The sequence below is a fragment of the Meriones unguiculatus genome, chromosome 2 (genome assembly GCF_030254825.1).
Source record: "Meriones unguiculatus strain TT.TT164.6M chromosome 2, Bangor_MerUng_6.1, whole genome shotgun sequence".
In the NCBI taxonomy this organism is placed as follows: Eukaryota; Metazoa; Chordata; class Mammalia; order Rodentia; family Muridae; genus Meriones; species Meriones unguiculatus.
Genome location: NC_083350.1, coordinates 96,864,690 through 96,887,821, shown reverse-complemented (window position 1 = coordinate 96,887,821; position 23,132 = coordinate 96,864,690). Strand labels below are relative to the sequence as shown.

The 23,132-nt window shown below is 41.0% G+C and overlaps 1 protein-coding gene across 2 annotated transcripts in view; it reads right to left on the bottom strand.

The window, feature by feature from the left end:
* Positions 1–22,760, bottom strand: part of Slc5a8 (solute carrier family 5 member 8) — a 49,926-nt gene extending 27,166 nt beyond the window's left edge. For both annotated transcript variants that reach the window (XM_060377879.1, XM_060377880.1), the window contains exons 1-5: positions 22,068–22,760; positions 16,909–16,974; positions 14,721–14,772; positions 3,347–3,414; positions 2,246–2,400 (exon numbers count right to left, since the gene is read on the bottom strand). In XM_060377879.1, coding sequence (XP_060233862.1) covers positions 2,246–2,400; positions 3,347–3,414; positions 14,721–14,772; positions 16,909–16,974; positions 22,068–22,418 — 692 coding nt within the window. In that variant the 5' untranslated portion in view covers positions 22,419–22,760. The remainder of the gene's footprint in view (positions 1–2,245; positions 2,401–3,346; positions 3,415–14,720; positions 14,773–16,908; positions 16,975–22,067) is intronic.
* Between the last annotated feature and the right edge of the window lie 372 nt (positions 22,761–23,132).

Below are 23,132 nucleotides of genomic sequence, written 5' to 3'. Positions count from 1 at the left end.
TTAGGAAACTATTATTAGGCAAATTGGCCTTGCTTTGTTGGCAGGAGGGGGAGGGGAGATATCAAAGTATACCATGTAAATAGATATCTTACCATTGTGTGAGCGTAATTCCTTCCCTAGCACATGTCCAGTCATAGTTAATCTTAAGAGGTCAATGCTCTAAAGATACATACTTGTTAAAATTATGTCATTATAACTATGCTTTCTTAGAATTCTATGTGCAAAAGTTAAATGCAAACAGTTTAAAATCCCTTCATGGTGGGCACAGCTCAAAACACTCTCGGAAAAAGCTCCGCTTCTGATTGAAGTATCTCATAACTCTTTTCAGCATGTCATCTTGGTGGGGGAACGTGTTCATCTTCAGTTAAATATGAACTTTAAAACTTTCTACAAAGGGAGCTTTCACTTACAGAAAATTATAAAATAGAGAGACTCGATCCCATGGCCTGGCATCTTATGTCAAATTCCAAGAGCCCTGGTTCTCCTAATCTTTCTCCTGTGGAGAGTATTCTACCACATTAGCCAAGAAGTCAAGAGCCCAAAAGATTCAGTGAGCTAGCTGAAGAGGCTAAGACGGGATAGAAAAACACCTTGCTAGGCCACGGAGGAGGACACTGCAGCCAGTCCTGAAGAGACCTGATAAGCTGGGGTCAGATGGAAGGGGAGGAGGACCTCCCCTAGCAGTGGACTCAGAGAGGGACATGGGAGGAGATAAGGGAGGAAGAGTGGGATTGGAAGGGAATGAGGGAGGGGGCTACAGCTGGGATGCAAAGTAAATGAACTGTAATTAATATAAAAAAATAAAAATTTAATTAAAAAAAGAAAAACATGATTCAGAGATTTTAGTTCTTTTCTTCATTTTCTTCAATCAGAAAACATATTTTGCCAATTATACTCTCAACACATTTCAGAATAATAAAAAAACATTCTTGAAAAGTTTAAAACACAATAGGTTTTTTTCCTGGTGGTTAGCAGTCTTTAGAAATACGGTTATTAAAGTGTGTAATTTTATCTTAAAGGATCTCTTATTGACATATGAAGCTATGTGTATATTCCTGCATAAGTGACAGTTATCCTGAAGAAAAATGATTGGCTTTTTTGTTGTTGTTGTTGTTGTTGGAGACAGGCTATCCTCGAACTCACAGAGATCTCCCTGCCTCTGTCTCCCAGAGTGCTGGGATTACAAGCACAGGTTACTGTACCCAGCTAAATGATTGGCTTGGCTTTGTACTCTATCCTTTCAGCCTGGCCATCTTGGAAGAGACTGAATATACTCAATATTTCCCACACAACCATCAATCATTTCCAGTTCCTCTGATCCATTTCCCCTCTCCTGGTAAAAAAAAAATCAATGTGGTTTTATTTGGGGGGAAACTATGTTCTCTTCATGAATTTGTCTGAGTAAATATCAGTGAAAAGTATCTTGTTCTTTCCTAACCATGGATGAAACCATAGCCAAGGATAGATCAACTGGAGGCTCTCAAAATTTAGTTCTGTATCTTGAAGTAAAAGGAGAAACAAATACTGGAGACATTGAAGGTGATTCCCTGAGTGAATCTAAGTGAATAGGGTGATGCAGTTTGGTTTCCAAAAACGCTTTTCTCAAAAGAAGAGGACTATTTTTAAAAAGACACAAAAGAGCCATATAAATGAACTTTTCTTTCTTCCAGCTAGTGATCACAGATTTCCAACCTCAATTTAGGGCTATTTAGAGAGAAGAAAATATGGTTGGGGTCAAAATAAGCCTCCTTCCACATTGAACATGGTGCAACGAGTATATTGAAGCAAGGGGAAGGTGGTTTCAGAATTCTCTTAAATTGTATGATGTGCTTTGAATGGACTATCTAGGTTTTCTATTGTCTAGACACATTTATCCTGCGCTAGGCTATCCTTTGAAACATCAGCCATTACATTTCTGGTGAGTTTTTAGGAAATAACATGTAGATATGTATAAATGATGTAATATTTAACAATAAGCTCTCTTATATGCTACATATTGTGATAACAAGAGTGTTTCTCAGGGTTGGTTAAAATTGAGAATTACGCAAATGAAGTTACTGTCTTTTGGTGTTTGTGTTCTGTGGGACTTCCATTGCTGACCTTTAACCATTTTTTTTTTCTATCCTACTTTCAATCTGATCCAGACTTTAACCTCTGGAAGAAAATATGTTTTGCTCTAATGTCCTTCTGCAGAAAAATAACTATAATACCATGATCTATTAACCAAAAGTGAATAGCAACTTACTTCCAGAAGTTTAATCTTCCACCGTTAGAAGCATCACTTAAAATCACATTGATGCCACCTTGAGTTATCGAAGCCTGGATAATCACTGATGCAAATCCAGCCACCATGATCCCAACTTGAAAAACATCTGTCCAGACTACTGCCTTAAGACCACCCTTTGAGAAGGAAGTTGGTTAGGATTAATAGTTCTATAAAACATTATTATCTATTTGTCTGAATGTAAATGCACCATACAAGACAAAAATGATGAAACATGGAGCTTGGTTAAGAAGTTCATTCAAAGGAGATGATCATGTCGAAAGAACCATTATAGAGAAGAAGATATTTAACCCATCTCTAAAGCAGAGGCAGAGACAAAGATGGAAGATCCTCCCAAAATACACAACAGCCAGTGAAAAAGCAGAAGAAGATAAAACTACACATGGTGTATTGAATGTAGCCACTTTGGACAGGAGGGAAATGAGGTGAAGAAAGACAACTGGAGTGCTGGAAAGACAATTCAGAGTTAAATTACAGAAGTCATTGTGTGGGCTAATACTCAGTTTGTACCCAGATAACTATATCATTTGTTAAGACACGGATATTGTTTCATACTAGCCACTGCCACAAGTCTCTTCAGCCTCTATCACCTGGGTTTAAACAGGCTCTATGAAAAAATCTTGTTTCCTAGAAGACCAAGCAAATAAAAGGTTAATATAGAGACTATCAAAGATTGCATAAATTTGCATTGCTGCAATGAACCTGCATCCGCAATAAAGCAGCGTCATGCCTTAGTAGCTGTCGCATACTTTGTCACCCTGTCTATAGTTAATAGACCGTTTTCACAAGTCTCTATGCAGGGGTATTATATAAGCAGATCTACAATATCTTTGAAAACCACAATAGTCAATCAAGAGGTAAAAACAGGGACCTGTGCAATGGTTCAGATGAAAAGAAAATTTCATTATAACCCATATCTAAGGACCAAATGTTCCTTACAAAAATGTGCTGTGAGAAGCCCAGAGAAAAAGAGTAAGTATGAGCAGTCACGCTGCAGCATGTGACTACTTGAAATTCCAGTTTTGCAAAGCAAGTAAAGGGGAAATGACCCTCTTCACATACCAGTGTGCAGTAGAATGTGCAGACCACCCCAGTTGCCACCACTGCGCCCCACAGATCAAATCCTGTAACTGTACAAGAAAAGAGAACATGTATTCAGCTGTGAAATATGCGTCACAAAATCCCTTCTCGAGCATAACCAGGGTGGCCCCTAGCTTTGTACCCACTTGCTTGAAACTAGAAGCACATCTCATCAATGCCCCTCAGGCAAGTGGAGTAGAAGGACATGCTGCTTGTTGGTATTCACAGACACCATACATAGAAGCAACACTGGCTAAATGGGGTACGGAGTAAAGCATGTATATTGTAATTAAGCTGAGAAACTGCCGGATTCTTAAAGCAGTTGACCAGACTGAGTGGGATCAAAGGGGATTTCCCACTGCTTCCCATCGGTTCATATACATATGCTATTTCACCAGACCCTGAAATGTGTATTTTAAAGATAAGACTTGAGGTAGAAAAGTCCATTATATGCTACCAGCTTTGTAGGATGTAGAGAAATATTTTTTAGAGGAAGGATAAATAAAAGCCAGCAGAAAAAAAAAATTGTTGCCTATAAAACATAAAGGATAAACAGGCCAAAAAACAATGAAGCTGTGTTCAAACATATTTCTATTTATAGGTTTGACTTTGGAACCATTATATAGTCTGCATAATTGGAAAGGGGAAAGTTAAGGCCTCATGAAATTAAAAATTAAAAATTGAGCAATGTACATAGACATGCAATTCATTCTTCCAAAAGATAGTAAAGGGGAAAGCAGACAATTGTCCTGAAGTTTCTATACAAATTACTTTTCAGAGTAACCAAAGAATAAATAGTCAACCAAAGAAAGTTTCTCTTTAGATACATTCTATCTAATCAATAAAAGGGAATTACAAAATTCGATCATAATGTGCAATAAGGTCTAATAACCAATAAGCCTCAAACTTTTACTATTACCCAAAAAAACAGTTCCAAATTTTGACTTACATTTTAAAGATTATAAGCTCTTTAAGTGATGTTTATAAGAAACATTGAGGGCTCAGGAAATACTTAAGGATTCAATATGGGTGCAATCAGTAAAATGAAGACCCTAAGAATATTGGCAGGACAAGTAGTGCAGTTTCTTTAATAAATAAGCAGAAATTTAAGTTGGAAAACAGATGAAAGTTAAAAACTAAAGGAGACCTTTAAAAGAACTTCAAACTACATCTAGTAAAAACAAAATGGCAGAAATAAGCAACTCAACAGTTGGTGTGTAAATCTGAATCCTTAGTGATCAGTAGAGCACACTTCACTTCAAAACCACAGTAGAGGGCAGTCAGTGAGGATGGGACACTAGAAGCTGTCTCCACGAGACCCAGTGAAAGAGAGGGAAAAAAAACCCAGCTTATTTCAAAGAGAGAAAGAGGAAAATCTGTCGGAAATTGACAAAAAGAATGAGCAAAGAGGTGAAATTGTAGAGAAACAGGACATAACATCCAAAAGAAAAACAGTAAAGCTGAGTGCAGCTCCAAGCAGGCGACTCTTTGGAGGGAAAAGGGAGACACAGGCTGCAGCTAAAAACCAAGGCATTTGGCCCTGGTGGAAAGAGACTGGTAGGCCTACCCTCAGCATAAGCCCACTTCTGGAAAGCCACAAACATAGTTCTAGAGGCTGCTGAGGAACCACCTTTTGTGATAGAAAGCAGAGAAAAAGGAACAGTGCAGAAGGCTAAGATGGGCCACCATCATAGGAGGAAAGCTACTGTTTAAAACTTAGCTGCTCAGGACAGCTTTGGACCTCTGTGTTCCTGTGATTTTATAGAGCATTTGCATCTGTATTGGACAAGTATCCAACGTCTGCCCGAACTACCTTCATTTCAGTAGCTCCTCCCTCAAAAACCTAAGAATAGGCAATGAGCACCTGTCAGGAAGCCTGACTCCAATCTACCACAGCCTCAGAATGAGAGTTCTAGGAGGCAACTGTGGAGGGCAGGAGGCCAGTTATTAAAATCCAGAAAAGTGCAAGCAAGAGAAGGTTCATCCCAGGCAGTGAAGTATGCAAGGAAGTAGGTCTTCCCTTAGAGCCTGGTAACAGACCTCATGATCTGAAAACGACTAGTTAACAGCCCTGATCCTGACGTCAGCAAGTAGAACCGCCTATCGGCCATCAGGTTCTCAGCTACAGAGTCCAAGAACTCTGCAGCTCCAGCAGAATCCCAGACGCCTACAGGGCAGGGTGATGAGTGCTGACTATGTTTTGAAAGTATGAGAATAGATCCATCTGTTCAGATCTCATGGTTGCGGTGTCATCTCGCGTTCCCAACACGTTTTGAAGACGCACCTCAGAACATCAGCCGCCTCAGAGGATTCAGACTGTGGAGTTCCCAGAATTGTGGGGAACCTGCTCAGCCTACATACTAGAAAGTTGAGCGTGGCCAGCAGAGGCCTCTGGTGTGAGGAAAAAGTGGCAGAGGAGCTACTGAAATGAAGGTGGTTTGGACAGACATTGGATACTTGTCCAGTACAGATGTAACTGCTATAAACGATCACAGGAATACAGAGGTCCAGAATTTGAATACCTGCACATTTGGAAGTCTCCAAGATCCAGAAAAAGTTATTTCAATTATTTGTTTTCCAATTTGGCTCCTTGTGCCTCCCCCTGACCTTTTCTCCTTTTTTTCTTTATTTTTACTAATATTTTTACTTTCTTGTGCTTTTTATACTTAGTGTTTATTTTTTATTACCTTTCATGGAATTTTTATAATTATGTTTACACAGGTTTTAAACATTGGGAAATATTTTGCTTTTTCTTTTGTTAGTAAGTGCTGATCTCCAAGTACACTACAGAGCCATAGAAACTAAAGCAATGTGATACTAGCAGGAAACCAGACACAAAGAACAATGGGATAGAACCTGGAAAGAAGCCCACACAGCTACAGCCACATGCTATTTAACAAAGGCATCAGAAACATGTTAGAAAACACAGCCTCTTCAACAAATGGTGCTTGAAAACTGGATAGTGACATATAATACAAGAATCAAAGTAGGGGGCAAGAGAGAGGTCTCAGTGGTTAAGATCACCGTTCTGCATTCACATTGTGGCTCACAACTGTCCATAACTGCAGTTCCCTGGCATCCAATGTCCTTTTCTGACCTCCACAGGCACCAGGCATACAATGGTACACAGAAGGGAGCTAGGAAAGCAAGAGAAAATCCCAGCACTCAGGGAGACAGAGGATAGCTGTGCATTCAAAGCCAGCCTGGTCTACAAAGGGAGTCCAGGACAGCAAGGGCTACATGGCAATAGGGTTTCTATCTTGAAAAAACAAAGCAAAAAAGAGAGGACAACATGTTTATCAAGTGTGGACAAGGCAGGGTAAAGAAGCATATACTTCAGGAAGGACTATTGGGTGAAGCAAGAGGGACCAGCAAAAAGTGGAGCTGGGGAAGAGGAAAGCAAGGGAAAGAGAGATAAATAAGATTATTGTGTGTGTTTACTATATGGACAAAACTCAAACCATCAAACCTTCATGCAAGTGCTTCTGCTTACTCAGCCATCTCGCTTAGCCCAGGAGTTGGTTCTTTGAAAAGACAAATGGATTGAGAAACCTTAGACAAGCCAAAAGAAAAAAGAGAAAACCCAAGTTGATAACATAGAGATAAAAAGGAAGACGTTACAAAAGGAACCAATAAAATTCAGAAAGTTATAGGCATACTTTAAAATCTTGCATTCTACTAAGTTGAAAAATAAAACAAATGAATGAATATTTATAACTTTGGCCTACCAAAGTTTAACCAATGTGAGGTTAATAGTGTAAACAGATCTATAGCAACTATAAACAGTCTAGGCCCAGACAGATTCAGGCCAGAATTCTAGGAGGACTTTAAAGAAGAACTAACACCAATCCTCATATCACTCCATAAAACAGTAAATGAAATAAAACTTTCAAACTTACTTGAAGCCATTGTCACCCTGACACCAAGACCAAATAAAGATATAAAAAGAAAATCACAAACAACCTCCTTCACAAACAAAATTGTAAAATATTAACAATGAAATACTTAAAAGCCAGTTTCAAGAACATAGCAAAAAGATCATTCATCGTGATAAACTTAGCTTCATTCCAGAGATACAAAGATGCTTCAACACACACAAATCAATAAATGGACTCAAGGATTGAAATCAAATGATCACTTCAAGAGATGCAAAAATTGTCTTTGATAAATCCATTACCTTTACGTGACTAAAAGCCCTGAGGAGACTAGAATGAAAGAAATATATCTTTTTTTTTTCCAGGGCTGAAGATGGAACCCAGGGCCTTGCGCTTGCTAGGCAAGCACTCTACCACTGAGCTAAATCCCCAACCCCAGAGAAATATATCTTAACATAACCCAGTCCATATCTGACAAAGCTACAGCCTAGATGGCATATTAAATGGAGCAAAATTCAAATAATTTCTACTAAAATCAGGAAAAAGACAAGGGTGTCCACTCACCACATCCCTAATCATCATAGTGTTTTAGTGTTACCAAGAACAATAAGACAAGAGAAAGACGACATTAAAATAGCCAATAAATATTTTTTAAAGCGTTTAACAACCTTAACCATGAAACAAATGCAAGGAGGTGCATGTCTGAGTTTGAGTCCAGCCTGATCTAAAGTGTGAATTCCAAGACAACCAGGGCTACTCAGAGAGAGAAGCCCTGTCTCAGAAAAGAGAGAAAGAATATTGGAGCTCAGTGGGTAAAGAGACTTGCCACCAAGCAAGAAGACCCGAGTTCAATCCCCAAACCTAACAGTAGAAGGAATGAACCGATTCACACAAGTTGCCCCCTGACCTCCACATGGCACCTCTCTCCAACACACATGATGAATAAAACATTAAAAAAAATTAAGAGTTCAAAACTTGTGTCAGTTACACAGCAGAATTTTGGGCTCCATGAGACCCTGTCTCAAAACAACATGAACAACAAAAGAAAAATTCCAAGTAATTCCAAACACTAAGTTGTACTGAACAGCAAGTTTGTTTTGATCATTTCATGAGCTTGGAAACTCAACATCAGTAGTTACCAGAAAAACAAACCACAGTGCAATAATGTATAACGCACACTGATTGCTAAAAATGAAAAAAAAAATAGAAAAGAATGCTAAGTGTTGGAGAGAATGTAGGATAACCTGATTCTCAGAGATTGTGGGTTGGACACATGAAATGGGACAAATGCTTAGCAAAGCTATTTGACAATTTCTCTGAATTTTGATGCATACACCAGTCCTGGCCTGTCTCAGAATACATGTATGTTTAAATTTATACTGCCTTCACATACTTAATTTGCAATGAAAATAGATAAGAAAGCAAAACACATTATAAATCTGTATGAGGATACTGTTAGTGTCTTTAATTCATAGTAGCCTAAAACTAGAAGCACCCCATATCAATTAGAAAGTAGATAAACAGATTTTGGTGGATGTATACAGTGAAATTTCACTAGTGATGAAAATTAATGAACTAGCGAGATGGCCCCATTATTTTTTGTCATGCAATTATTTTTTGCCCAATATGTTTGCCATGCAAGCATGGTGACAGGGTCTTGGAACCCCCAAACCCAGGAAGTGCTAGTTTGTGCATGGTTGCTTGCCTACACGCCCAGCATTAAGAAGAGGGAGACAGGGACTCATCAGAGCAAGCTTATTATTTAGATGAGTTCAACCGCAAGACTTATTTTGAGATGGTGAACTACGGGAGCTGATTGCCTAAGTCAGCCTTGGATCTCCTCGTATGCACATGTGTGCTTACACATACGCACACACAACAGAGGAGGCAAAAGGAAACATGAAGTACTTATTCATGTGGCAACATAAATGAATCTCAGAAGCAGTTGGCTAACCAAAGAAACCAGAGACTCAAAGGCTGTCTAGACTTTCACTTACACAATCTAAGAACAGTAAAAATGAACTTATGGTGATAAAAGTGAAAAGGCAGTCGCTTAAAACAGTAGAAGAATTTATGAGAAAGAAATAAACTTCCTTGAAATAGATTCTGAAGAAGAAAGAGGCTTCCTTGAAGTATTCTGAAAACAGTCTAAATCTTGAGTTGGATTGTAGTTACATAAGAATATACAATTCTTAAGATTCGTCCAGCTGAACACCTAAGCTGTGTGCATTTTGTTATGAATAAACTGTACCTCAATAAAAACTGGCTTTCAACTCTCATAAACACCAACAAAAAATAAACTTAATACCCACATACTTGCATACTTGGGCTTAAACAGACTTACTTGGATTCTGAGTCTAAGGAACTAAAGAACAGATCAGAGAAACCCAGCATTAATTTGATAGGAGATTAGAGAATTGATACTAATATTGTAGAGATGATGGTAGAATTATTATTGTGATTTTATATTTATTTTTATTCATTTTATATCCTGGTTGTAGCCCCATCCCTCCTCCACTCCCAGTTCTACCCTCCCCCTCCCTTTTCCCCTTGCCTCAGAAAAGGGGAGCGCCCTTTCCCATCCACCCCAGCTCATTAAGTAAGACATGCAACAGGACTGAGCATGTCCTCTTTCCCTGTGGCCTGGTAAGGCAGTCCCTCCAGGTAGAAGTGACAAAAAAGCTGGCAAGTGAGTCTGTGTCCTATGCAGTGTCCACTTCCCTTACTAGAGGACCCACATGAAACCCAAGCTCTCCATCTGTTACATCTTTATAGGGTGCCTAGGTCCAAATTCATGCATGGTCCTTGGTTGATGCTTCAGTCTCAACAAACCCCTCTGGGCCCTGATTAGTTGACCCTACTGTTCTTCTTGTGGAGGTCCTGTCACCTCCCTTTTCTTTTTCCTCCCACATTTCCACAAAGCATCCTAAGCATCATCCAATGCTTGGCTGTGAGTCTCGGCATCTGTTTTGAGGCGCTGCTGGGTAGAGGCTCTCAGAGGACACCTCTGCCAGTTTGTTGTTGTTGTTGTTGTTTAAGAACTCACTGAAATACAGATAAAATGGTGCAACATGAGTTACTGGGGGGAGTAGGTGTGGGTTAAATCTGACTGTGAGCAGACAATCACTAAAATATAGTGCTGGGTACATTAAGGTTCAAAGCACTATTCTCTCTATGTTAATATTTGTTTGAAGATTTTTCTTTTTTTAACTTTTGTTAATTACACTTTATTCATTTTGTATGAAGATTTTTCTATAGCAAAAGAAAACAAACTCTATAAATACAGCTCTGTGGACATTAAGTCTCAATTGTGAAGTTTTATAAGAGCATCAGCTGTTTCGAAGGTACTGTGTCTACTCTCCTGGGTATAGCATCATCCAAATGCAATCACTCTGGCTGTGATTGCCTAGGAAGTGGCCCCAGACTTCTCCAGACAGAGAAGACAGACATACTTGATTTCATCAGAGATTAAAGTTCATGCTTAGATTATTCCCAGAACTGTGTTTCAAAACCCTGATGTCTTTCATTACACCTAAAGCCAATGGATGATGTATCAAGTTTATGAGTTATTTCTTAACATATGAAATAAGCCATTTCTGCTGGTGGTGATGTTGAAATGGAAGGCAAGAGTACACGGCAGTACATTCTTTGTAGTGAGACTATCATATCTTACAGATTTGGGTAATAGTTACTATCATACCTGCCATAAACTCAGGAAAATGGACTATGGAGTTGGTAGGTTTTCCCCAAATACTTACTTCAGGAATTGCACATATTCTTAACCATCAAAAACGCCACTTGTCTGTTTTACAAGGAAGTTTTAGAGATAACCTTAATTCTAACTGACAAAAAAAAAAAAGTCAAAGGGCATGGTCTTTTTGAAGCTGTGACTAGCCAAAACTGCTTCAGAAAGCTGTTTTAGTTTCACTGCATTTATCTGCACAAATCTAAAGATAACAGTTAGTTTATTGTTTGGTATCTCCATGGGATATGATGCAGACAGTAGTCGCTAGAAGCAGCCTCATCTGTCAAGTCACACAGCTACTGTCCATTTCACTATGGACCCTACTACAAGTCTGAAAAGAAAGGCCAGATTTCAGTGCAGATATGAGCAGAAAACAGAAACCTCTTGGTTTCTGTTAGCTGTGCTGACCTGATTTTTGTAATCTTGACAGCTGGTAGGCTAGAACCATCTGGGAAGTGGGAACCTCAGCTGGGAAAATGTCTCTATCAGATTATCAGTAGGGTACTGAATTCATGGTTGAAGTACAAGGGCACAGCCCACAGTTGGTGGCCTTGGGCTGTAGAAAAATCAGATCAACAAGATGAAACTGAGAAGTGTCTACATGGCAAAAGACAGCCATTCAGACTAAATGGCAACCTACAAAACAGAAAAAATATTTCTACCATTTACACATCTGATAGAGGGCTAATGTCCAAAATATATAAAAGAACTAAAAAAAACCTAGATTGTCAAGAAAACAATCCAACTTAAAGATGGGATACAGATCTAAACAAATAATTCTCAATAGGGGAAACTCAGATGGCTGAAAAACACTTTTAAAAATGTTCAGCATCCTTAGCCATCAGAGAAATGTAAATCAAAGCTACTATGAGATTTCATCTTACACCTGTCAAAAAGGCTAAGATCAAACAAGTGACAGCTCATGCTGGCAAGGATGTGGAGTAAAGGGACCACTCTTCCATTGCAGGTGGGAATATAAACTTGTACAGCCACTGTTGAAATAAGTGTGGAAATCCCTCAGGAAGATGAGAATGGATCCACCTCAAGATCCAGTTAAACCACTCTTGAGCATATATCCAAAGAATGGTTCATCCTACCACAGAGACACTTGTTTAACCATGCTCATCGCTGCTCTATTTATAATAACAGAAAGAGGAAAAGCCTAGATGTCACTCAACAGAATAAGAAAATGTGGTACCTATAAACAATTGAGTCTTACTCAGGAGTATTTTAAATAATGACAATGAAATTTCCAGGCAAATGGATGGAACTAGAAAAAAAAAAGTCATCTTGAGTTAGGTAGTCCAGCTCCAGAAAGACAAATATGATATGTATTTGTTATATGTGGCTATTACCTGTTAAGTCAGTGATAACCAAGCTACAATTTGTAAAACCACAGAGGAAGGGTATAAAGTAAGGGACTAGAGAGTACAGATAGATTTTGTTAGGAAAGTGAAATAGAATAAACCGCTATGAATGGGGGAATGGAATGAGAGGATCAAGTGGAAAGGGAAAGAGAGTGAGGGAGGCAATACAGGGAGAAAGAGAGAGCTAAAATTAAGGTGCATTTGAAGGTAGTATGGAAACCTAATACACATAAAAGCTTCATAATATAAATGAAATCACCAAATTATAAGGGAGAAAGAGAGAGCCCCAACTGGACATCTCTTGTCACCAAATGAAGCTTTCAATACCAGGATCGGGTTCCTTTTAATTGGGTTGTTAACCAGAGAGGTTCCATGGGAATCCCCATATAACTCAGGATTTAGCCAAGGCAATAGACTGCTCTCCACAAACTGACAGCAAGCCCCCACTGCTAAAGACCACACCCATACAACTCACTGAACATGGAGGGGGCAAGCTGGTGCCTACATTTACCCCTACATTCTGGTGTCTTTGGTACAGGAACAATTTGCATATTACCAAAAGAGAAATGTAAACATCAAGCCAGCCAAATCTACAACAGTGTCCTGCCTATAAGATATGCTAGGGTAATGGTGGCACAGAATTTGTGGGACTAGCCAACCAATAACTGATTTGACTTAAGGACCACTCCACAAGATGGAACTGAACCCTGACATTGCATGGGCGACCAAGAACCAGAGACTGGATAGCCCAGGCACCTGAGGTAAAATCACATAATACTAGTCTTAAAAAAAAAAAAAAAAAAGTAGTGATAAAGTGACTGCTATTGATATTCTGCTATACTCATAGATCAGTTCCTTGTTTGGCCATCATTAGAGACGCTTCCTCCTGCAGCAGACGATATTATGACCCACAGCCTGACATTACGCAGAGAGCGAGAGACCTTGGAACACTCAGCTCTAGACAGGATAGCTCCATTGAATCTTTCGCCCAACCCCAGACTCAAGGAACCCCATAGAAGAAAAGGTAGAAAAGTGTAAGAGGCAGAGGGATAGAAGACATCAAAAAAAACAATGCCCGCTAAGCCAGCATAAGCAAAGCTCAAATGAACTCCCAGAGACTGAGACAGGATGCATAGAGCCTGCATCAGGTCCTGTGTTGTGGCTACTGGGTTCGTATTTTTATGGTATTCCTGAGTGTGTGAATGAGGGCGTCTCTGACTCTTATTCCTGCTCTTGGGCTCTTTTCCTTCTATGGGTTTGTCTTGCGCAACTTCTATTTGATAGTTTTTGTTTTATCTTATTTTGTTTTATTTTTGTTATTATCTCTTATAAGCCTGTTCTATTTTTTACTGAGAGACAGAAAGAGTGGACCAAAAAGGAGGGGAAGTAGGGAAGAACTGGGCAGAGTAAATGGAGGGGAAGCCATAATCAGGCTATGTGAGAAGGAATCTAATTTCTTTCTATTTTTTATTTTTTATTAATTACGGTTTATTCACTTTGTATCCCCCCATAAGCTCCTCCCTCCTCCCCTGAGAAGGAATCTATTTTCAACAAAAGGGGGGAAAACTGACACATCAGTGGTTGCCTAAAGCCAGGAAAGAATTAATTCTACAGAGGCACGAGACAAAACATTGGTGTGATATCTTAATTGTGATAACAGTCACATGAGTTGACATATGTCCATTTTCATTGAAGCTGGTATTGGAGTTGGCACATTTGGTTGTGTGAAAATTAAGCCCCCAATAAGGAATAGTTAAAATAAAAAATAACAAAATAGGTTATCATAAGAAAAGAAAATTTGAACAAGGCATGGACAGAGAGCCTTACTAGGAGCATCCGTCATGGCCTCGGCTTCACTCCCTGCCTCCAGATTCCTGCCTGAGCTCTGCCTCGACTTCCCTTCCTAATGTGCTGTAAACTATAAGCTAAAACAAATCCCTTTCTCCCCAAGTTACCTTTGGCCATGGTGTTTATGGAAGCAATGGAAAGCAAATTAATAAAGGTATGGATTTAGGTAGTAGTAAAAAAGGAGAGAATACAGTGGCTGAGGAAACAGTTTTGAGGTGCGGGGGGAGCATGGGTTGGCAAGAAATGAAGACTGGCTGGTGAACATTCCACATAGAAGCACCTACCCTACCCCAAGCCACCCCCATTAAGGTCTAGATCTGTCCTATGCCTACAGATACTTTGGAACTATCCAATCAAAGCTTGAAGAAGGTAGGATAGACACTAAGCCCACCCCTCCCCTCAGAAAGTCCACAAGGACTACTGGGAAGTTTTCTATCTGTCTGTCTCCCCAAGGAGAGAGAATAATGCTTAGCAAAAATGAACCTGCTATGTCAAATACATGATTGCTAATTTAAATGTACCTTGATTCAAAGCCAGAGCAGGGGCATAGATAACAATTCCAGTATACAGAATCTAGCAGGAAGAGAAGAAAAACAATAAATAATGCGAAGTATTAAATTAGTGAATTACATACCTGAGTTATAAAATTAATTATGAATTGATCTAGTTCAATATATTGTGTTTTTATAACTTGAAAATATTTTAAATTTTTTATTTAATTTAAATATTTGATTTTTTTTCCTTTTCTGTCTACAGTGTGGCTAAGCATCACAAAATCTTTTACAAAGACCTTTTATAAAAATGTGGTGATAAGGATGAAAAATGTTCATTGATCCATCAACTCAAGCTTAAACTCAATTTTTGTACATTTAAAATACTTAAGTACAAAGAATAATATGCCAGTCCTTTAATTAAATGCCTTAATATCACTAGTCACCATTTTCTTTTTCAGTGCTGGGAATGAAACCCAGAGCTTTATACAAAGCACTTACGATAAGCGCTCTATACTTAAGCTACAGACCAACCATTCAAACGATTTCTTTCAAAGTAAATATTTTTTTGAAAACTGGCTTTTAAATTCATTAGACAAACATGTAAATTTGCACTAAAATTATGAAACCTTTCAGATACTATAATCCATCATTTTATATAGTTATTTTCCCCTAATATATTCAACAAATATTTATTGGTCTTGACTACAATGGTTAAGGAAAAATTACCTGTTTCTAAAAATATCATTTTCACTGTGATTCACCCTTCAAATACATTCTATAGCAGTTAATTACAAGTAACATTATAAAAACATTTTCTATGCTCATTGAATGCTTACTTATTCTACATGAAATCAAGTCCTTCACATAGGATGTGTTAATTCTTCCCTCGTTTGAAAAAATAAAAAAGCTAGTTTCCCTAGCCATTATTCTGTCCATGTTGAAAATTTGATGTGTGATACATTGCCTTCATAACAACTGTCCCCACTTCTTGCTCATGTAGGCATTTTTAACACGAACCTACAGAGTCTAGACAGTTGACTCAGACAAGCAACTAGTCTTGGAGTATCAGAATCTCCCCCAGACCCCAGAGCCCCCTGCCTTTCACACTGCAGGTGGTAGGACCTGATGAAATGTACAAAGATATAAAATAAAACCAAGTTAAGCCATGGACAGGGGTATGCTGTCTCACATCTCTCTTAAGGGGCAGATCCTTAAGTGGCTTTTGACTGGAGAAATGCAAATTGTCCACCTGCCTTACCAAATCCAGACCTAAAACGCTCCACAGTGGGGAGAGAGAAAGAGAGGATGATGATGATGAGATAATGATAATGAAAACCCTCCAGCAGCCTCGTGAGGAACAAGAAGCTTCAGTGCAGTGGTGTGTATCTGTACTAGCCACTTGGCAAACCTTTCCTTTGCATTCCTGTTCATCAATAATATTTGCATATTCTTGAAAGGCTGGCTTGTGTGTTTGTCTTTAAAATCTTTTCTAAAGCTCAGGAGGCTCCTTTAAGCTCCAACTGGGCTCAAGTTTTTAAAGAATGTTGACTTGTTTGTTTGTTTGTTGTTTTGTTTTTCAACACAGGTTTTCTCTGTGTAGCCTTGGCTGTCCTGGTTCTTTGTAGACCAGGCTGGTCTTGAACTCATAGAGATCTGCCTGCCTCTGCCTCCCCAAGAGCTGGGATCAGGTGTATAATGTGACATTGTTGATTCATGTTTAAAGTATGCTTTCACACAAAATTTTTCCCTAAAATCCCCCTGCCAGGTTTTTTTTTTAATTGATTAATCAATCAGTTGCAAAAAGACTGAGAAATCCACACCTTTTTTTTCTTTCTATGAGAGTTTCTCCTGTCAGTCAACATAGCTCCCTCAAATATTTCTGTCATTAAAATAATGCACTCGCTGTCAGCTTGTTTACAAAGAATATTTAAGCTGCATATCCATTGTTTGACCAATACAGTATTTAAGTAAACTTAAATCATTGTTTTTCCAGGAAGTAACTCTTTGATGAAACACGGTTTAAGGATCTTCAGGTTTCTTTCTTTGTGATAGCAAGTGTGGTTTGTTTAGTCTTGTTTTTTCTTTTTCATTTCCTCATATTGTCATCATCTCCTTTTTAATCTTCCATGTATTTCACAAGCAAGACTCACCCAATGCCACTGATAAAAATATTTTGATGACAAAAAAGATAGTAAAATAATGGAGAGGTACTTACTGTTTGAACAATGAAGAGAACTGTGCCACAGAGACGAATGAACCGATTAAAACGGAGTTCCAAATACTGTTGCCAAAAAACAAAAAACAGTGATGTGAATCTTCTAAACACATTCGAAATCGGCTCAAGAAATAAAGAACGAGACTTTCAAAGCACTTTCACGTTTTTATTTTACTAAAATGATTTTTATATACACATGGCAAAACTGATGCATTAGATTGCCTCTTAATGACTTTTAATATACATTAGGATTTATGTAATCCTCTTACACAGGCAGTACATGAAAACTAATTTGCTCTTCATCCCGTTTGGACTGGAAAAGTTGGAAATTTTATCATAAAAATGGAACTATATAATCTCTCTCTTTGTTTAAAGAATATACAATCTATTGTTTCTTCTTTCCTCTTTGTAACCACTCTATATTTCTTTGACTCAATTGAGAAATCAACCTTTTTTTTTTCTATTTCAGAGTAGAGATTTGCATCCGTTGCCCTGTCTCCTCTCGGAAAAGGAAGTCAGGTGCCCCCAGTACAGCCAATCGCCTTCTCCTCCCCGCCGCTAAACTGGAGAGGTTCTGAATTGGCACAGACTGATCCTGACAGGAAAATTTGAAGAAGCGGTTGAAGCTTTGTCGTTTCCAGAATCTGTTTACTCTGCCTTCCACGCTGTTCTGTGAGCTAGCTACCTTCAAGTTCCTTCCTCTGCAGTCCTGGGCGTGCACACCCACTTGTGTGTGTGTACCGTGAAAAGTGTGTGTAAGTGTACTGTGTGAGTGTAAGTTTCAGTGTGTGTGCACATGCATTTGTGTATGTGTGGATTTGTGCAAATGTAAGCGAATGTGTGTGCATGTGTGTGTGTATCGGGAGAGTGTGTATGTGAGAAAATGTGTGTGTGTGAGTGTGTGCGTATGTTTAACCTAAATCACAGAAATCAAGGTTTCAGTTGTTTTATTCTGTCTCTGAGACAAAGCCTTGCTGTATAAACAAGCTGGTCTTGCTCTTTTGAGCCTCCTGCCCTTTCTCTCCAAGTAAATGACATGTATATGCCACCATTTCTGGCTGCCCAGGGCAGTTTGTTGGTTTGGGTTTTGCTTTTGTTTTTGAAATGAGGTTTCACTATGTAGCCAAGGTTGCCTCAAATTTCCCATCCTTCTGCCTCAGTCTCTTGAAAGTCATCTTTTGTTTAAAGTCAAGACCCTGTCAATTTTTCCAACTCTCCTTGAAATCTACTATAGCTTACAATATAGTCTAGTTCATGTGTTGTATACTATATAATAATATATTTCAGTTAAAAGCAGAACTTCTGAGCTGAAGCCCAAGATATTATTAGTCCATGTGGAAATAAGTCAAAGGCTGGCATAGCAGTCTCGCTGTATAAAGGAGGCAGAGAAGCAGCAGCAGCAGGAGGAGGAGAAACTGGCATTAGCTAATCATCACAGGGAAAGACATATGGGTATCTTTGCTCCATACACAGCTAACACACCAGGCACACTAGGTCACTCTGCAAAGCAGGCACTATGTTAGAGATGAGGACGGTGCTACTCAGACAAGAGCAAGGGTATAACCTAACTGTTCTCAGAGATGTGATGCACAAATTTAGAAACCTTGGCACACAGAACCTGGGTACGTAACTACAAAAATAAATAAATAATCTGACGGTGAGTTTAAGACTCGATAAGTATGTGGTGCCACAGACAACTAAGACCTTCAAAAGCAACTAAAGCGTGACAAATGCCCAACAGTGCAAGGCCTTTGCAGCAGAGTTTCAGCTCCTGACCGGTCCCATGCCCGGTCAGGGGCTAAAACTCAGGAACTTATCACTCCCTCAGCCTCAGGGTTTCTTGTGTTTAAAATGAGGATCATAGGAGCAATTCTTTCTCTTTGATGTTTCAAGAGAAAGTATCCAGTGATGTAAGTCGATAAAGAAGATGTAAAGTTAGATGCTAAAATCAGTTCAGTGGGATCAAAATCTTTGGACCTCGTGAGTTATGCATATCAAAGTCATGTAAGGGTATTTTGGCACGTGGAGACATTTCTGAAAACTGGAAACAGAGTGGCGTTAAATCTGCATTACATATGAGCGGACATGAATAGATAGAGAAGTCTTCTGTCACTCTGGCTGTCCTGGACTTCAGTGTGTAGACCAGGCTGGGCTCAGACTCAGCTGAGATCTGCCTGCCTTTGCCTCGAGAGTGCTGGGATTAAAGTGCTCCACTGTGTCCTGCTTGACTTTTGCCTTTTCTAGGTCCATGTTGGAGACTACACAAAGCTTAAAGAGACAGTGGCAGAAAAAAAAATGTAACAAGTTGAACCAAATAACTTGAAATTTTTTACAGATATAATTGTCTCAAAGATCAACTGACCAGTACATTTACACTCACACAAAGACAACTGACGACAGAACCAGGAAGCCATGGGTCCTTTACTAAACTTCAAAGGAAATACGTAAGGACCTAAGCAGAAACCCTGGTCCCATTGCAGTAGGCTTAGGGAACAGCTCCAGAGTTTACAAGCAAAAACTACAGAATAATAAATACCTACAACAAACAGAGATCTGTCATAGTCCTTGGAACTCAGAATAACTTAGAGATGTGACAGCTTCAGTTGATACACATAAATAAAGTAACTAAAAACTAAAAGTGGAGCCTGAGAGATCCTGAAGAAATTATTAATTGCACTGAATTACTGCAATAGGCTCCCTGCCAATCTGTGGGTCTGGAGGTGGATAAAACCTATCAGATCTACATTTTGACAGCAGTGTAGAGTGAAAATGTTGGGGCCAACCAAACTGAACTCTAGAAAGAGAAACGTAGACATAGTTCACATTTGAGCAAGACTGTGATGGTGACTATTACTCAGTGTTGGGCAGCATCTCTGTATAGGTGTTCTCAATGCAGAACCACAAAGCATTCCCCCAGGAGATCCTCTGCTGCGACTAATTAACTTAACAGAGGCAGAGCAAGCTGCTTAACTCCCTTCTCCCTGCCTACCTGACACTCCTTGCTAGACTCGTACAGTGTCTATAAATTCAAGGGTCCTGTATGACGACTTGATTCTCTCTGAGCTGCTTAGAGTTATAAGCACTCACCAGAGCCTTCAGAGGCAGTCAGAAAGTTGCTTGGCATGGATCCTTACTCTTTCCCCCTCTCCTACTGACTTAACTTATCCTGAACCTTCTCATCAGGAAACCAGGGCTCAATGTATACCCTTACAAGAATATTGTTGAGTGTTGAGTCAGATAATATGTGTAAAACATGCAGCTTGGTGCCCAGACATGAAATAAGCATTCAGTAAACACTGGCTTTTTGTCATTTTTTTTTTTTTTTAGCCAGAGTCCTTGCTAACTTAGCTTCTGTCACTAGAAACACAGGACGAGTCCTTTTCTGGTTGAGTTAATGTTACCGCTCTGAAGAGGTATGGGTCAGTGGTTCTGAGAGCAGCGTTCTCCTGTAGGGCTGGCGTCCTCCTGCCCGGTTATCCAAACACTTTTCAAAGTTTTGGTTAGCTACATGTCAGAGCTCACAGGCTTCAGTGGCAGCATAGCCCACCTGGTAACACTCGGGAGTGACAGGAGCCAGCTGCTCACGTCTTAAGGTGCTGGAACAGTCCTCACACACACTGAGAAATATAAGTTCTGCCACAGGACCCACTCATCAAGGGCTCCTTCAGTGCTGCCGTGGGAAAGTGGATGTGCAGGCGTGAAACAGCCTCAGTTTAGGCACAAACAGAGCAAGAGCAGTGGAGGTCCAGTGGCCACAGGAAATGGGAGCACAATGTCACCAGCCTTCTGGGTTTCCAAGAGACATTTGAAATTTCATTTGCTGTTCCTCATTGTTAAATTCTTAAATCAATGATTTTTTTCAATTAAACAAAATAACCAGAGCATATTATAAATGTGTTTTTGAAAAACAACATCAAACACTTGTGAGAGCTGAATTTGGCCTCAGACAGCCAGTTTGAGAAATTCCCTTCTTTTCACACCTACGGTGAAGAGTAAGTTTCTGTTAACACAGTGACCACCATTAGAGGATAGAGCAGCCTCTGGCATGCCTAGACCAGGGTGGCATCACTAGAAGCCAGGCAAAAGCTGTCACCAATTGAGGTAGGTGCTCAGCACAAGCTAACCGTGCCTCACTGTGAAATGGTGATCCTGAGCTTCAGGGAAATGGGTCACAAACTCCAGGACTTAGAAGCTTGGAGCTGAGGCATCTAGCTCCCTGGTTGATGGCCTAGTGCAGTGGAAACTTGTCTGTGAAGCCGGTCAGGGCCTGGGGGAAGGACGCTCCCAGGGAGGCTGAGCTTTTTTGTAGGGATGCAAGCACATACACCTGTGACATCTCTAAGTGAAACCAAACCAAACATCCTTCATCCTCGAAAAGGCCTTTTCCTGAGAACAACTTCTAAAACGGACATCCAGAGGAACGCGGCAGCAGAAGAGAAGTGGGTCTCCCTCCTGCCCTTTCCGTAGCGAGGCAGCTGCGCCGTTTAAGACCCTCGCTGCTGCATTTTTCTAAGCATCTCAGCACAGTCTGTCACAATAACTGTATTCAGCCCTGGTGCAGCAGCTCCTCTGTGCTGGGCTCTCTTCTAAATGGAACGCCTTGCGTCAGTGCATTTAATTCTCTCCCCGTTTCGACGAAGCTGGCGGCACTGTTTTCTTGAGATGAAAGTACCAGTTTGAGAGGTTAATTAAGTAAGTGCCCCAAGGTCGTTTGCAAGGAAACAGCATTTGGTCTCAAGGCAAGCACTGAGACAAGAGCTACATCTTAACCACTTGGGTGGACAAACTCTTTCCTGATCTTCCAGAGGATGATGAGACTGGAATGACTTAGATTCCTCTCCCCTTTCCTGCCGCGCGCGCGCGCGCACACACACACACACACACACACACACTTTAAAGCTTGCTAAAGTCAGGAAAGACCTCAGCGAGTCCATTGCACTTGGTTTGCTTTGGATCTGAGCTCAGAAAACCCAATCCCCAAACTTTATTCCACTTAGAAGACTTATGTCTCAATGGGGCACATGGGGGGGGGGGGGTAATCCGAGATGCGCCGACAAGGAGACATTTCCATATGGCAGAAACTGCTTGCCCCCAGAAAGTTCCTTCCGGAGCCTGAGGATGCAAGCAAGCCTCTCCCCTCTCCCGCAACTTCTTCTTACCTCGTAGGTGCTGGTGATCCCCAACCTGTAGAACACCGGAAGGAAGACCTCCGCGCTGATAACCACCACAAGAAAGTAGGTGATGCCAAAGATACTGAACATCGCCCCGAAACGGTAGACCTCGGCGGGGGTGCCCAGAACAGTGACGGCGGACATGAAGCTGGCGGTGAGGGACAGGGCCACCGGCACAGCGGTCAAGCTGCGGCCGCCCATCAGAAAGTCCTTGGAGGTCTGCTGGCCGCCGCCGGCGAAGGCGTAGTAGATGCCGATGGCAGCGGAGATGAGCAGCATGCCTGCGAACACCACGTAGTCCCACACCACAAAGCTGCCGATGTCCCGCGACCCGTCCATGGTTCCCTGCGGGGATCCGCGCCCGCAGCGCGCAGCGTGGCCGGCGGCGCTCCTGTCGCCCTGGCGGGCGCTCGCTGCTCTCTCCCCGGCGCGGCGGGCGTGGCGTCCCGCGGAGCTCAGGTCCTCCTGCAGGGGTGGATCCTCCGCGACACCCGCTGCCACTCGCCAGGTCTGGGAGACCCCTGTCCCCGGCCGCGCCCCCGACAGTCCGGGCCCGGCGAAGCCCGCGCCGCTGCCGCGCTGAGAGCTCACCAGGTTCGGACCCGACCCGGGTGGCCCTGACTGCGGCGCTGGCGGCTCCGGGGCGGGTTAGATCTGGAGCCTCCCGCCGCGTCCAGCGAATCCACAGCGCAAGGTTTATTAAGTGACAGCGGCGAGGGCGCACCATTTAAACAGGCAGGTAGGTGATGGGTGTGTGCGGCAGGGGTGGGGGTGGACCGAAGGGCAGTTGTCACGCTTTCCAGTTCACAGTCCATCTCCTTGCTTGGAGGTACACCTAGAGTTGGAGGCTCATCGTCACTTGACAGATTAATGGATGATGGGACTGACAACTGCGGTAACTGAGATCATCGTGGTTAGACAGGTGGGCAATTACAAAGGAGACGGAGAAGGCTGTGCTGTGGGTTACTCACGTTTTCGGTCAACAAACATTTCTGATCCAGTATAGTCTGTCTGATCCCCTATTGCAGCCTGTAGTAGCAATGACAGCTGTTA